Raw genomic sequence first — 15,511 nt, 5'->3', positions numbered from 1 at the left:
AAGCCTGGCTGTTGACAGGCTTGATAGCTCTCTATGATCAAAGGGTCAGCACAACCTTCGATAGGACACAGACAAGTAGTCGAATCCTGATTTAATGAGAAAGAAATCAACACAGAAGGCAAAGATAGAGGAAAAAAAGAAAGTATGAAGACTCTTTTGATAAAATTTAGACCATCCATTAATCAGTAGTGACTAACTGCCACAAGTAAGCAAAATCTACCAAATATCCCCAATCTGACCAGACACTCCCTGATAATCACTGAACTGGTAACAACAATGAACTTGACTTTGAAACTCACAGGCAAATTATGATACTCTTGTGGTACGGAACAGGAGGTTACAGGATAGGAAACAGTTAAGGATGTGGTATTAGATGAGAAAAAACAAGTAACCAAAGACTAAAGTGTTATATGTAATTCCAAAAGCTTTGGAAAATATCTAAAAACAAACAGATAGAGAAAAGTAGCCATCCAGAAGTCACTAAAATAATAGAAAGGTAGATGAATTTGTGAATAGATAGCATAATTCGTATATGATTCTAACAGTAACAAAACCATGTGTGAAGGAATGGGGCTGAAGAGGACAATAGCACCGAGGAGGAGGAAAGAGGAAAAATATATCCTAAAAAAACCTTCAAAGGATTGGTGGATAACTTGATAAAGGAGTGGTATGTTAGAAATGAAGGAGAATTGTAAGGGTAAAATGAAGGTTGGAAAATAGACATTAGAGAAATGGATATGATTATCAGGGACAGTTTCTCATATTTGCAAAAATGGCTCCAAGAGGTGAAAGTCAAGATAGAGTTGATCAGCTTGCTAACAAGCCAAAGAACAAAGGTCAGAATTTCGTAAAGGACAAGGCATGCTAAAACCATTCTTCATCCAAGAAGCAAAATGTTCAACATAGGAGGTAGAAAAAAACTGTTAAAATCCTCTTCCTCAAGAACAGGTTCAGATAAGGTGGGAGGAACTTAAACACAGTTGGGAGAAAAGGATGCTTCATATACCAATCAAACTCCTGATAAAAGATACCCAAAAAATCCATAGTGGAGACCTCAGCCCTGAAGCCAGTAATGGCATACAAAGTAACTGTAATAGTATCAGAAGTTGTAAAAAAACAAATTTCAGAATTCATTGTAAACAATTAAAAATGAAAAAATAATAAAAATGATAGGTTATCACAGCAAGTTACTACAGAAAAAATTAACAGCAAAAGCATAAATCAAACCCACACTTTGCAAAAAAAAAAAATTAAATGAACATGCAAAAACAACATAATTGAAAAATGTTTGCGCTTAAGAAATGATAGTATGATAAAATCGAACTATTGGTGGAAGGTTGTTGCATGATGAATTATGTGCAAAATGCAGTTGAATCACATTGATCATGGAGTATGTGGGAGTTCAAGGCTTACGGCATTGGGAAATATTTACATATAGAGGGCAGCATTGAATGAAAATAGTTATATATATAAGAAATAAGATATTATATGCGAATTTATATTTCTCTCTCCTATCTTCAGTGACTTTTAAAACTGAAAACCAGATAAATGTGCTTCTTTTATTGTTCATTGCATGTTATCAAGAGTGGTTTACAATAAGAGTAAACTGATAAACTTTAAAACCAAGAATATTCTAGACACAAAGATAAAAATTTGATTACTCACTTCAACTGCTAACGTGCTTGAATGTGAACTCATGTTTGCACTTGTCAGTGCTAGTGGTGCACCACAAGAACGAGCCACACACCTTATAAAATTGCAATTTGGAATGCGTATGCCTACAAACTTTACAGTTGGATTAAGTTGTGCATTTAAATTTAGCATCCTTTCAAAAATAAGGGTAACAGGTCCAGGAAGTAATTCTTGAAGAATAGATGAAGATACTGTCACATGGCCCCACCTGTTTAAAATATCAAGTATACATTCATATCTACAAATAACAATATAGTATATAATCAAGATAACTAACAGCCAACTAAAATGTTCTAAAAACCATTTTATTCTCTAAAAGGACTTATACAATGCTTTCATTTGATTTGGTATCTCAAACTCTTTACTGTTAAGGTTTCTCACATGCAATGTTGCATCTCAATCACTTTCTTCAGTATAGCTGGATAAACTGCAAGATACTGTAAATGGTCTAAAATTACCTCACATGGTTATATTTGTAACAAGAATTCAACTTCATAAATTAGTCTCTATAATTAACTTTTAGCAATCCACAAATGCATGCTATGTTCAAATTTAAACATCTTACAAGACCTTGCTATCAATCTCTGAATCTCCACTGAAAATTCAATTATTTCAGAACATACAAACCTGTGTATAAATGTGGTAAAAATCTAGTAAAGAAAGCATAAATGACACCATTATATCTTGCAGTTTTACTTCTGAAGACCATAGATTAGTCCAGGTTAAAAATAATTTTGTGTGTATCCATTTTTAACTTTTTATGTTTATTATTTTACTCTCATGATTTTCCATAAATTTGTCACAAACAAGAATATTACTGATGTCTTCTCTTGTGAAAAGAACACACTCAAAAGCTCATCCATCTTATAGTCTTCAAAAAAAACCTTAACATCAGCATATTTAATGACATCATTCTTTATTTTAATAATTTGACTACCGTTAACATACAAAAATTATTCTTGGTTTTGACATTATTAACCTACTTCGTGATACTTTTTTTTTTATTTCAAAACATTTTTTTTAAAACTAAATCCCTATTCTTCCCATAGTTTTATAAATTTTCCAAGTTATCTGAATATTTTAATTTCTTTAATTTATGGCATTTATCCTTCATTTTATTTACATTCTTAATAAGCCAATTAGGCCTGCTTGATCTTTCTAACTATCCTTTTTCCTCTTTTCAGGAACATCCCTATATTAAATAAACTAACTTCTTTTACCAATTTTCCAAGTCTGTCCCACATAATTTAACTTATTTTCCAAATACACTAATGATAAATCTTGTCTCGCGATCTCACAATTGGCTGCATATCCTGTACATATAGTGCCACACTTACCCTCTTTTCTTAGAAGTCTATCATGATTAAATAACACAATATGGAAGTTGATAATTCCTGTTCTTTCATAGTTTTACATTTTAAAGAGAGCTATGAACTCACCATTATTGTTTCTAATACTCTAAACACCACAATAATAGCAACTAAACTTATTACTAAATCTCATATTTATCTTTAAATACAATACTTAAATATTTAACTAATGTTCCAAACCTCCTCAACACCCAAGTTATCTCAGCAATTATTTAATTCCCAAGCTCCTTCAACACTAAGCAAATTTAGTTTAAGCTGTCTTTAATAAATGTATCTAGAACTTCCCAAACATCTTGCTATCTAGCCAACTTAAGTGAAGTTCAACTCAGTGTATAATTCACCATGACCCTGATAATTATCCCACAAGTTCAATCACTCCACCAGTTGCTCTATGTATATCTCTGTAAACCTTTCATTAAAACTTCAAATCCTAATAAAGCAATTAATTTCTGCATTTAGTCTGAGAAAACATTCCCAAAAGGATCACACCTATTTCTTTTCATAAACCTGCACAGTTTTCTTCATATTTTAAAGCAGATCTTGTTTGCTATATCATTTACATTTACATGTGTGCAAAACAATAATTCCTTTTGGTGAGCAACTTCTACACCTAGTGTTTCTATGGTCCCAAACATATTTATCAATAGAGTACTTAATGAGATAGTCCTCTACAATGTAAATTTCATTTGTACCTTTCCTCATTGCAAGCAGCCAAAGATTCATACCTGTTAGAGACTGCTATCCAAATGCTAACTACACCTGTTCCTAAAGCTTAACATTTTACCATTGTATACTCTTGTAAACTCAATATTCTAATTCTCACCCATTGGAATCTTTATACTAACTCTCTAAATTTCTTGATTTACTTCTTTGATTTTGTTCTTATCCACTCTAAGAGAGCAATTATCCTCAAAACCCATCTGTAATTTATCTTGAAGTAAACATATTCTACAATTGTGGAATAATAAAATAAAATCACTGCAAAAACAATGTTAAAATAGAAACATTTATCTCATGACAATGCAATCAACTGTTCTTCATCAGGGTAAACGAATAGATAGGTAACAAATGTTTGTGTATTTGTAAGTGAAATAATTTTTTTCTATTTTTAAACTGATTTTATTTTACTGCATTAATCTTTAATATTGTCCAAACTTCAATTCTTCTCCAAATGCAGGGTATTGTATGTTTCTGAACCCCCAAAAGTTGCTGCTAAGTGTATAATTCTCAAACAGCCAAACTATAGAATGTATCACATTCTATATGGAAACAGAGAGAAAATATTTTGGAAAGTAACTTGTGTCACATGAGCTTATTTACTTGCATTTTTTGTAAAGTGTATATGTTGTAGAGTGATTACATCTACATAATAGTTTGGAAAACAATTGTTTATGGTTGTCAAGCAAACAAACTAGTTTTTTTTTTATTTAACAGATTTAAAGCATACATGATACAGAAAACAATAATGGGTAACACAGGTCATTTAGACCAATAATTATACTTAATTTATAAAGGTAACTTTATATATACACAAACACACACAATACAGTACAGAACAAATGATGAACTTCAAGCTCATTGATTTACAGTACATTAAAAATCTATCTGGACATTATCCATGAGACATACATACATACAGTGGAATGTCCTTAATATCTGCAACACAGATTGCAATTGGTTTGGACTGCTCCCGCTCCTTAATTTCATATAGCTTTTGGATTCCAGTACTATTTTGAGCCAAACAAGCAATTCCATAGATGGTATCAGTTGGAACAGCAATAACATGGCCTTGTTGAAGAAAACTGACAGCAAGCTCAACAGCACCTTAAGAGAGAGAAAGTGTATTACAATAAAAACAACAACTTTTAAAACAACTTTAGTATTAATTATATTGTTGAGTATTAAACTCATATGTAAAAAATATTAAAGTTCATAAGTCAAATTTGTCTTTTTTATGGCATTTTAAAATCATATGCTAAAAATGTTATAGTACATTATGATTTACCCATATTATTTCAAGTTTTAGCAAAATTAGAAAAATACTTCAAATATAAATATTTTTTTAATGAATTATACTGCTCATTAATGTCAATAGAGATATATATAGTACATCAGTTCATTGTAACATAACTAGTTACTAAGGGATTTGTTTTTTCACAATTATCCTTGCACACCAACCCTTGAGAAGAGCAAAACATTTAAACCCTCCCTGTATTTTTCAGAAAATCACCAATTCCTATGTTAAATTCCTCTTAAGTGCTGATATCTGATACCACCAATGACAACTCATTTCACAATCCAATCACCCTGTTAGACATATAAAACTGTTTTTGCTCATAGCTGTTTGTAGTTTTCAAATAAGAATAAATATTAAACCCAGTTTAAAATTCTACTGGAACATAATTCCTTGCCTCTTTTGTAACATAATAGGTTTTCTATAATTTAAAACCTGTACTTTTCAGTTTCTTTTGGTGCAGTTTTGAATATTCAGAGCTTAAATAATGGAATCAAATGAATAAAAACTAATATTCTGAGCACCATTGAAAACTAAGCAGAGGAAAATCTTTTAAATTTTGAAAAATGTGCACTTGTATGTAAAATTTTATCTAGGATTAATCTGGTGCCATAAGACATAGCTCTCTTCACTCATACACCTGATAAGATTTGTAGCTACTTTAAATTTATGAACTTTACAATTATGTTTTCTCAATTATAAAATAAAAGAATGCAGTATTCTACATAAGAAAATATCTAACAATTTTGGAAACAAAAATAATTTACAACTTAAAAATATCAGAAAAAAGTCAGTGAACAATGGACATTTCACCTATTTAGGTCACATACTCATGAATATATGGGGATATGACATTTACAATTACTTGTATGGGGTAACTTATTTTTAAGACAAGGAAGTGAAATTTTGTTGTCTTACTAGGCAATTGAGTACTTTTCTACAGCTGGTTATCAAACCTGACAAGAGATTGATAATAAAACTGGTTTGTTAAAGTGTCATTCTGAAATTGAAAAATTTTTAACTAGAAGTTCCCTCCAAGATATAATTTCAGTATCAAACAGTGTCTACAACTTGAACGGTTTGCTCTTTGCATAAAAAATGTATACATTGCCTCACAATATTCTTTTATCAGGTGCATTTTGCAGGGCATGTACAATTTCATACGGAGTAAGTAAATTTCAATACGTACTTGGCCGACTGGATAATTTATAGTTTTATCTTGCTAGAAAAACCCCAGTTTAAAATTTCATAAAATATTTTCAAACTGAGTATTATCATTCTTACACAACAATAAATTATTTTTTGAGCTTAGGGTTGGCCTAAATGAGCTGAATGGCATTGTCACCTTTAGCTTTTCCAGTGTTCTTTTCATCACAGGTAAACTTTTAGTAGAATTTAAGAATTTTATTCACAGTCACTTTTTCTACTACAACATTAATGCACAAGAATCAACTAGGTTTTATTCCAGCCTTCTACAGAAGGTCAAAGACCAGATATTCTGGTCTCCATTTTTCATTTTTGTGATTTCTTTAACAGAAGACAGGTGCCTAAGAATTGGACAATTACTGATGTTATTCCTATTCTGAAAGGAGGTGAGAAGAGTTAGGCTGGAGATTATTTGTACCACAGTTTTTCTTACTTATGTTGCAAAAATTCTTTCTAGAATCTGATTGGTCTCTGTAAAGTCATTTACTAAAATATGATATTGTAAAAGAAATCCAACATAGATGTACAAAAGAGAATTCTTACTCAAATAATCTGTTCATATTTTTCAAGGATGTTACCTCTATGACCTTGGTATACTTACATTACCAAAAAGCTTTTAAAAAGACACCACACAGAAATTCACACAAGTATGGGTTGAGAAAGACTAGTTAATTAGATTTGGATGGTAGAAAGGAAAAGGTTGGAGATAAATCAAACTATGCTCTTGTTGTCATTGAAGTGATTCAGGGGTGATAACTTGGGACTCTCTTATTTACATTAATGATACTAGCAGAAATTCCACCCTACATGTGGGACAACAAGGGACCGATTAATACATCTCAGATTTTCATCATCTAAACAAGAGATTTCCAACTTGAAGAGTGCCCAAGGGCCACAACTATATTCATGAGTCTAGTGGCAGGTGACAACATGGTAAAATTAGTTACGATTAGAAAAAGAGTTAATCTGAATGTAACTTACTTTATGTTACATGATACTTGGATGAGCATATTTGTGAAAAAAGATGTATTTCATTGTGAAAATAAATGAAAAATGTAATTTAAACATGTTCAATTGCGTAATATATAAATTTGATGAAAAAATGCTGCATATAAAGAAACCAGAATAGCAAACATGTCTATGATATTTAACGTAATAAGGACGTAAAATTTCAATGTGAACTTTGAGGTCATTCGGCAGCATTGACCAATGCAGGTATGTCAACATGGAGTTATGTTGTTGCTAGTCTCAGAAGATGAAGCAAAGAAAAATCTGTGAGATGATTTCTGTTGTGGTTCTTAAAGAATTTCATCATGAAGAACACACTTTGATATATGTATGTGCCATCAAACATTGATGTCATTTTCTGTCCAAAAGCACGCAGATTTGAAAATCAATTTTTGAAAGTAGTTTAAAGAAATCTGGTCCTTTTTCTTGTCTGGTTTGCAGAAATGAATCAGCTTGCAAATATCATAATTCAAGTTGAACATCAGCTTGTTGATTTTCTATGTCAACAAAAAAGAGGATTATTGAACAGCTCTATCCTGCTTTTAGCATTTCAAATTCTTCAAATCTTGCATTAAGCTCATCTATGATATCTTCAATATTTACACAAACTTCTGAAAAATCAAGTGGCTCATCATCTTTGAACTATTCTGTTAATAGCTGACAACTTGGAAAGTGGGCCAAGTTGTTGTTTTCTAAACTCACTTTGAAAATTCTTATTTTGAAACCCATTTATGTTTCCTATTAAATCTGATACCATCTGGTTCTGCCCTTGGAGCTTCAGGTTGAGACTGTTAAAGTGAGTGGTGATGTCTGCAAAGAAAAGCTGGTTGTTTCAAAAAACTTTTATTTTTGAGCTCTTCTTCCAATTGTGTTGTATCCAATGAAACAAACTGATCAAGGAATGAAGGAATTTCTTTCCTTATTCCAAAGAACCATTCAAGACACTTTCTGACACTTAGCCACCTTACTTGGTTGCAAAGAGCCAAATCCCCATATTCTGCCTCTATATCCTCCAAAAACTGCTTCAGCTGCTGATGTAAAAGAGCTTTGTTTCCTCTTCTTATCACGTTAATAAATTTAACAATAAGTCTAAAAACTTTGTTTTGTTTCACTGATTCCCCACACAAAGCTCCTTGACAAATAACACAATGAAATGTTGGACAAGTTACTTCATTTTCTCTAATAAAACCAACAAAGCCTAATTTTTTCCATTCATTGCAGGTGTGCCATCTGTTACTATTGCTGAACACTTATTGAAACCTCCGATTGTATCAACTGAATTTTTCACTGCCTTGAAGACGTCCTTTTCTTTTGTGATCCCAGGAAGAGCACATACATTCAATAATTCCTCTTTCATTGCAAAATCTTCATGAATAATGTGTACAAATATTAACAACCGACTTACACCTGGTTGATCAGTACTTTCGTAGAGACAAAGCAAGAAATAAGTACTTTTTTCAACCAATCCAACAAGCGAGTTTTCTAATTGTTCTCTCATATCAGTGACTCTTCTTTGTATGACTTGGTTGGAAAGCAGCACTGATTCAAATTTCTCAGGAATTTTGGCATTCCCAAATGCCTTTGCCATTTCAACAGCACATTTCTTTACTAAACTGCCATCAATAATGTTTCTTTGCTCTTGAGAAATGATGTATGAAGCATTCAAAGCAGATGTCTGGCATTCTGACAACTTGCTAAACATACTCATTTGTTGTTTTAATTTCTTGCTGAAATCTGCAATCTGAACTTTTCAAGTTTCCCTTTCATGTTTTTTATACTTTTCTTCATGCATCACTGAACAATGTCTTTTTACATTAAATTCTATGGGCAGTGATATAACTTGCATACAAACCAAACACTGCAACTTGCCATTATTATTTGTAATTAAATAATCAAGTTCCCAACTTTCCTCATATGCTCTATTTTCACTGTCAATCTTACCTTTCTTAAAACCTTTGCTCATGTTTATATTTACCACGGAACTGAATAGTGATAATTTACAACATTTCAACCTCCACAACAGCAAATGGACACACTGGCAACAGCCACCAGCTGGGCAAGTTCACTTTGTCTGGGAGAGAGGAGGGAGTATATAGCTGAGTGAGTCCACTTGGTCTAGTAGGAGGAATGATGGTATAATATGCTGAGGTGTATGTGATATAATTTAAAAGCTAGTACTGTCAAGTTATTACTGTAAAATTATAGACATAAATAATACACATAAGTGCACACAAAATAAATTTTAAAATTTTATTAGTGAATCTCAGTTGGAGCTTTAATGCATTTTTACCTTGCAATTCAGAATTTTTCATTTCTTCACTACAAAAACAGATTAAAACTGTGTTTTGTTATAAAGAAATGTTTGTTGCACACACCACAGTAATTTTTCTAATTGTCCAAATTTTTAATACCCAATGTGAGAAATATTTTATACAGTTTTGTTTGTGGTACCACTTAACAGATGGTGCAGTCTTGGTTACATACATAGATATTGACATACAACGTATGTTCATCATAGTAAGAAGACTGATAAAAGTAAATTTACAATGTCTTCTGATGAGATTGTACTTTAAAGTATTTATAGCTATACTGAAGATGTTAAGATACAACAAAATCTTGGATCGAAAAATAAGTTGGCAACTGATCTTTAATTATACTGAGTGCCATGTAATGCATACAAGTAATCAATTTGGTTCACACATATGGTATATCTAATGTAACTGAAAAAGCAGTGATAGTGCTCTGTTGCTAGTAGCAAAGCTAACAGAATTCAAGATGGCTATTGACACAATTATGTGTGCTTATGTTCAAATAACTAATCTTGCAGTCACTGTGAGTTTCCTAAATTACATTAATTGTGATACAGATAGTGAAAAAATAATTTTGAACAAATATTCCACTATTGAGAAAGATCAATAACTGATTTTTGATAAACTTTCTATGACATAAAAGACAAATAGGCATGCTCATGTAACAGTCAAGATAATTTTATGTGAAATGCAAGAACAATTTTTATCCACTATTTCACACTCAGTTTGGAAGTAAGAGTAAACAGATCTACAGGTAGACAGAGGGTACATAATTATGACACAAAGTATCAACTCTTAGAACCAACAACAATAATGGCCATTTTTCAACATATATTTACTTAGAATTGTCACTAATGCCTTACTGAATGTATAATCAAACTGATTTTACAAGTGTTTAACCTTTACACTTAACCAGCATGACAAAATTCTTGAAAAATGTAAACTTAAACATATGAAAATATGTAAAACATAAAATGTCTCAATACTTCAATAATCCATAAAAAACTAACACTACTTCCTGTAAGTAGACCATTGAATTCTATTAGTTTTCTAATCACAGATTAAAAACTATAGAGAAGAGCTTAGAGTTTTATCCACAATCACATCTAAGCCACTGTTTTTTTTCCACCAATATTAAATCATAACTACATGACTAGATTTTCTCTAGAATTTTAAGGACATTATCATAAATTTGTTCACACACTTAACTGGCCTGAAACATACCCAACCCCTACTCCATGGCTATTTTGAGCTAAATAAAAGAAGGAAATCATGTTTGTGGTATTAGTTGGAACAGCAATAACATGGTTTTGTTGAAGCAAACTGATAAAGTTGTGTTACCAGTAATATCTTACAAAAATCACTATGGCACTACAACAAGTTTTAAGGTTTTACACTTTTAGCATTAGTCATAAACGTTAACCTATTATACTTTAACTCTTTATATAGCTCCTGATTACTGTAGCTTGCATTAAAAACTTCTTAATCAAGAAAATTCAAGGTCTTTTGTTTTTTTAACTTCTATCAAGAGCAATATTTTATTTTTTAAACATTTTATCCTAGTTATACTTCATATTAGTATATATACTGCCCCCGTTCTGATATTAGTCAAATGTAGAATTGAACAATTGGAACCACAGAACTAAGAATATTTTAGTTGTACTCTTGAGTTCTTAAATGACTAACAAATTGCAAAATCCATTGCCAGATGTTCCTAATACCTTTGTTGTTGAGTCCTGAACATTGTACATTTATCCTATATACTTGAGTATCAATATAATATGAAAACTATATACTATTATGTGATGAGATTTGTGTGCTAGTTCCTAATGCTAAGTGATGCTCAAGCTCGCCAAACATTTCTGTCCATTTATTACTGATGTTTAAGAATTCAGCAGTAAGGTATGTAACTTATTATAAAAGGTCAAAATGTTTTTTTTAGAACTTAGTAATCAAGGACTGGTCCTTCCCATAATGAGAATTTATAGTAGACTTGCACTGGAAAACACAACTGATACAGTTGTAACACCCACAAGATATGTGTACCAGTACTGTGTAGTTTAAAATTTCTTAATAACCAGATAATTTTCTCTTCAGTTTTCTGGGCATTTGGAAATATACTGATTCATACATTGAAAAACCCACATTATAAGATACAAGTATATGTTACAGGTGGTATTTGGCCAGTAAATGCACTTAACTCTAGGATTATATAAGTGACAAGTGATGTGTATTACCCCAGTAAAATAAGTTACAATAATCTGTGTCCTTTGCATGTATTCAAAATTAAAATATTTTCAGGTTTGAGAAAGTATTATAAAATGAAAGATAATAAATTCCAAAATTTTTATTTTATTAAAGTTAAATGAATAGAGAATAAACCCAATGATTCCACTTAAAAAGTTTTATTGCTAACAATTATTTCAAAGTACTTTCAAAGACTGAGTGAGCAGAGTTATTTAAAATAAACCAATAGTGACTGTTGTAAAAGCCTTGACCAATAGAATCTCAACTTCTTAGTACAAACATACAAAAAAAAAGTTATTTCTCAATACAAGTCACAAGTTAAGCCTCACAAAAAATGATGTGAAACAATGTGAATAGTTTTGTACTCCTTGCATAAGAAAATATATCAAATTATAAGAAATGTTTCAGAGGAATAAGGAGTTGAAGAAAGGAATAATTATCTTATTAGACCAAATTAAGACTTTTTCTTTTAAAACAGGTAAGAATAAGAGATGATCTGATTGAAATAGAGGTTTACAAGATTATCCAGGGAATGGTAGGATTAATGGCTCTATTTTCTTTGTGTTATATTCTGATGATGACAACATGAATGGACACTAGTGTAAGATTTGAAAAACAAAAGACAGATTAGACTTCAGATAAAACAATTATTTTTCTAACAATACCATGGTGATTGGCTCTTGAACTGATTCATCTTGGGCACTAGCAAGGTCAGCAACTTACAATTTTAAGATGACAACATTGGGATTTTATAAACTTAAGAACGTGTTTAAATTAGTTTCTTAACAGTCATGTATATGATGACCCACAATAGTCTACGTAACACTAACAGTATGAACCGATGAATCCAAAATAGGGTTCTGAAAGTTTGAGTAAATAATGTCTACAGTACCTCTAACTTGTTTCCTTGGAAGTTTAAAAATCCCAATTTTTCTTTTATTTTTAAAATGCACGATGGGAAGATAAAGGTTTAGGAAGAAAAAATGCTTGTTACAACTTACCATCAATTAAGCCCACGTTCATTGGTGCTACTGCTAACCCATTTTGGTAGGACTGTGGGTATTTTAAATTCACGACTACTGGTTTGTTCATTATATTATTAATAAAGTAAAAGTTTCTCAGTAGGGTGTTACAAATTTTGTAAGCTTTACCGTACCTAATTAGTTTTAACCAAAGAAATGTACGAAGGTTATTTAAATGCACCCATAATGAAAAAGAACACATTTCATACCAGGATTAATTTTGATACTAAACCATACGATAAGTTACATCACCCACATGTTCATTGGTATATCACCAAAACGACATCTGTATTATGTTTGTGAATTGAAACCTTAATAATAATAAGGAAATGCTTAATATATATCTTTCACCACTTATTTAACTGGAAAACAAAATATAAAATTCGTTGTGAAAATACGTAATTAAGCTTATAACATATCTTTTATATAATTTATTTTTCAAAATTAAATAAATCGTTTGCGAATGCAGACAGACACATCAATTACACTGGGGAACACTCATTTTGTTGCATTTAAAAAAAGACCTTTCTATAGTCAATTTGAGTTTGTTGATTTCAAATCTGAAGTCGGTTTTTGTCTGCAAGCTACAGATTTTATGCAATTTGACATTTTTATTTATTTTTTAATTTTTCGTTATTATAGGAAATTATAGGAATAGCTTATCAATTTGTTTGTGTATTTTATTCAGGTAGGAATTTGCGTTTGTACACTTCATCTGGACAATCTCGTTTAATGCTCCAGCAGTAGTCAGCCATTATACTTTTGTCCCAGCGCCCTTGGTAGCGTTCTTCCATGACCTTTAGGTGTTGGTGGAATCGTTCTCCTTGTTCGTCACTCACAGCCCCCAGGTTGTCAGGGAACTTATCAAGGTGGCTGTTCAAAAAATAAAGCTTGATGCTCATGTTGCACCCGAGATCACGAAAAGCGAGGAGCATTCTGTTCACAAGTTCACTGTAGTTCTCCGCCTTATTGTTTCCAAGGAAGTTCTGAACGACTGCCACAAAGGATAACCATGCTGCCTTTTCTAAAGCGGTCATCTTAGCAACAAACTGATCATCACGAATTAGGGTTTGAATCTGTGGTCCAACAAACACGCCTGCTTTGATCTTCTCAAATGATAACCCTGGTAAAGCTGTGATGATGTGTTGGAAACATTCACCTTCGGTTTCCAGTGCCTCGACAAATTGCGTCATCAAACCTAATTTGATGTGAAGAGGAGGAAAGATGATCTTATCTCTGCTTACAATTGGGTCTTGTATGATAGTTGGCATGCCTGCTTCAAGAGTGTCACGAATAGGCCAGTCCTTCTGGACCCAATGTCTGTCTCGTGCTCGGCTGTCCCACATACAGAGGAAACATGGAAACTTGGTGAAACCTTTCTGTTGTCCAAGAAGAAAGTTGACCATCTTTAAGTCTACACAAATGATTCAATTGTGCTCATGATATTTTAATAAGTCCATGACCATTCTCATATCATCATAGTCTTCCCGCAAATGCACTGAGTGACCGACAGGTACTGCTCCATAAACATTCCCATTATGTAAAAGAACACACTTTAGACTGCGTTTTGAACTGTCTAAAAAGAGTCTCCATTCAGCAGGACTAAAGTAAGGTACACCCAGTTCTTTGAGAAGCCCTTGGATGTCATGGCAGTAAACAAACTGTCTGTCTTCTGAAAAGAAGGTCACAAAAGCTGGTCACGCTTTCTGAAATATGATACTTTAACAGAGTGATCAACAAGATTTCTGCCTTGTAATCTTGATGCCAAAAGCTCTGCTGCTTTCTTTGAAAGACCTAAATCCCGCACTAAATCATTCAGTTCAGCCTGGGGAAGAGGCTTGGGGACGGGGAAAGGTTCAGTGTCTGAAGAACAGTTCTCCGATTGTGTACACTTTTCTGACAATTCACTGTCACAACTGTCTTGTTCGCTTGTATCATGTCCAATGTCTTTATCGTCCAATGAAGGCAAGCCTTTGAAAACTGGAACAGGAACTTCTTCAGAGTGCGGAGCAGGCCGAATAGCTGAGGGAATGTTCGGATACGTAATCTTATGTCGGTTTTTCTTCCCAACACCCGTTGTGTTTACCATGCAGAAATAACAGTCAGTTACATGGTTGGTGGGTTCGCGCCAAATCATTGGAACACCAAAAGGCAGACCATTGCGTTTTCCTTTGGTCCAGTCTCGAAGCATTTCCTCACAATTGTGGCACACAACATGAGGAGCCCATTGCTTGTCTTGATCACCAAGATGAACTTCAAAATATGCCTTGTAGGCACGCTTGACGAACGAGGATATGTTACGTCTCTGACGATTGAGTGTGTAGCATCCACATATGTAGCAGAAGGCATCAGGCTTGTTTCTGCAATGATATCTATTTTTGGAAGCCATGTTTGATCTGAAACAAAAAAAGAATGATCAAAATATTAGAAGCTATCTATATATATGGACGTTAAAATGCTTATACATGGTTTACGCAAGTTCACATTTGTACAATTTCATTAACCTCAAATTGCATACAAACTAGAGCTTGTAGAGAAACACTAATTTCAGATTTGAAATCAGCGCCTAAAAGTTACTGAAAAAGTGTTCCCCAGTGTTTTTGATAATGTTTATCCATTCACATTTTCAAAATAGACTGACTA

At 32.5% G+C, this 15,511-nt stretch overlaps 1 protein-coding gene across 1 annotated transcript in view; it reads right to left on the bottom strand.

The window, feature by feature from the left end:
* Nucleotides 1-13,146, bottom strand: part of Tcs1 (Threonyl-carbamoyl synthesis 1) — a 35,955-nt gene extending 22,809 nt beyond the window's left edge. Inside the window, exons 1-3 of the mRNA XM_076517921.1 lie at nucleotides 12,848-13,146; nucleotides 4,700-4,886; nucleotides 1,666-1,900 (exon numbers count right to left, since the gene is read on the bottom strand). Of these exons, the coding sequence (XP_076374036.1) occupies nucleotides 1,666-1,900; nucleotides 4,700-4,886; nucleotides 12,848-13,070 (645 nt within the window). The 5' untranslated portion in view covers nucleotides 13,071-13,146. The remainder of the gene's footprint in view (nucleotides 1-1,665; nucleotides 1,901-4,699; nucleotides 4,887-12,847) is intronic.
* Nucleotides 13,147-15,511: the final 2,365 nt, after the last annotated feature.

Source organism: Tachypleus tridentatus, chromosome 8 (genome assembly GCF_004210375.1).
Source record: "Tachypleus tridentatus isolate NWPU-2018 chromosome 8, ASM421037v1, whole genome shotgun sequence".
Taxonomy (NCBI): Eukaryota; Metazoa; Arthropoda; class Merostomata; order Xiphosura; family Limulidae; genus Tachypleus; species Tachypleus tridentatus.
Note: the sequence above shows the minus strand (reverse complement) of the source record. Positions and strands in the feature narration are given on the sequence as shown.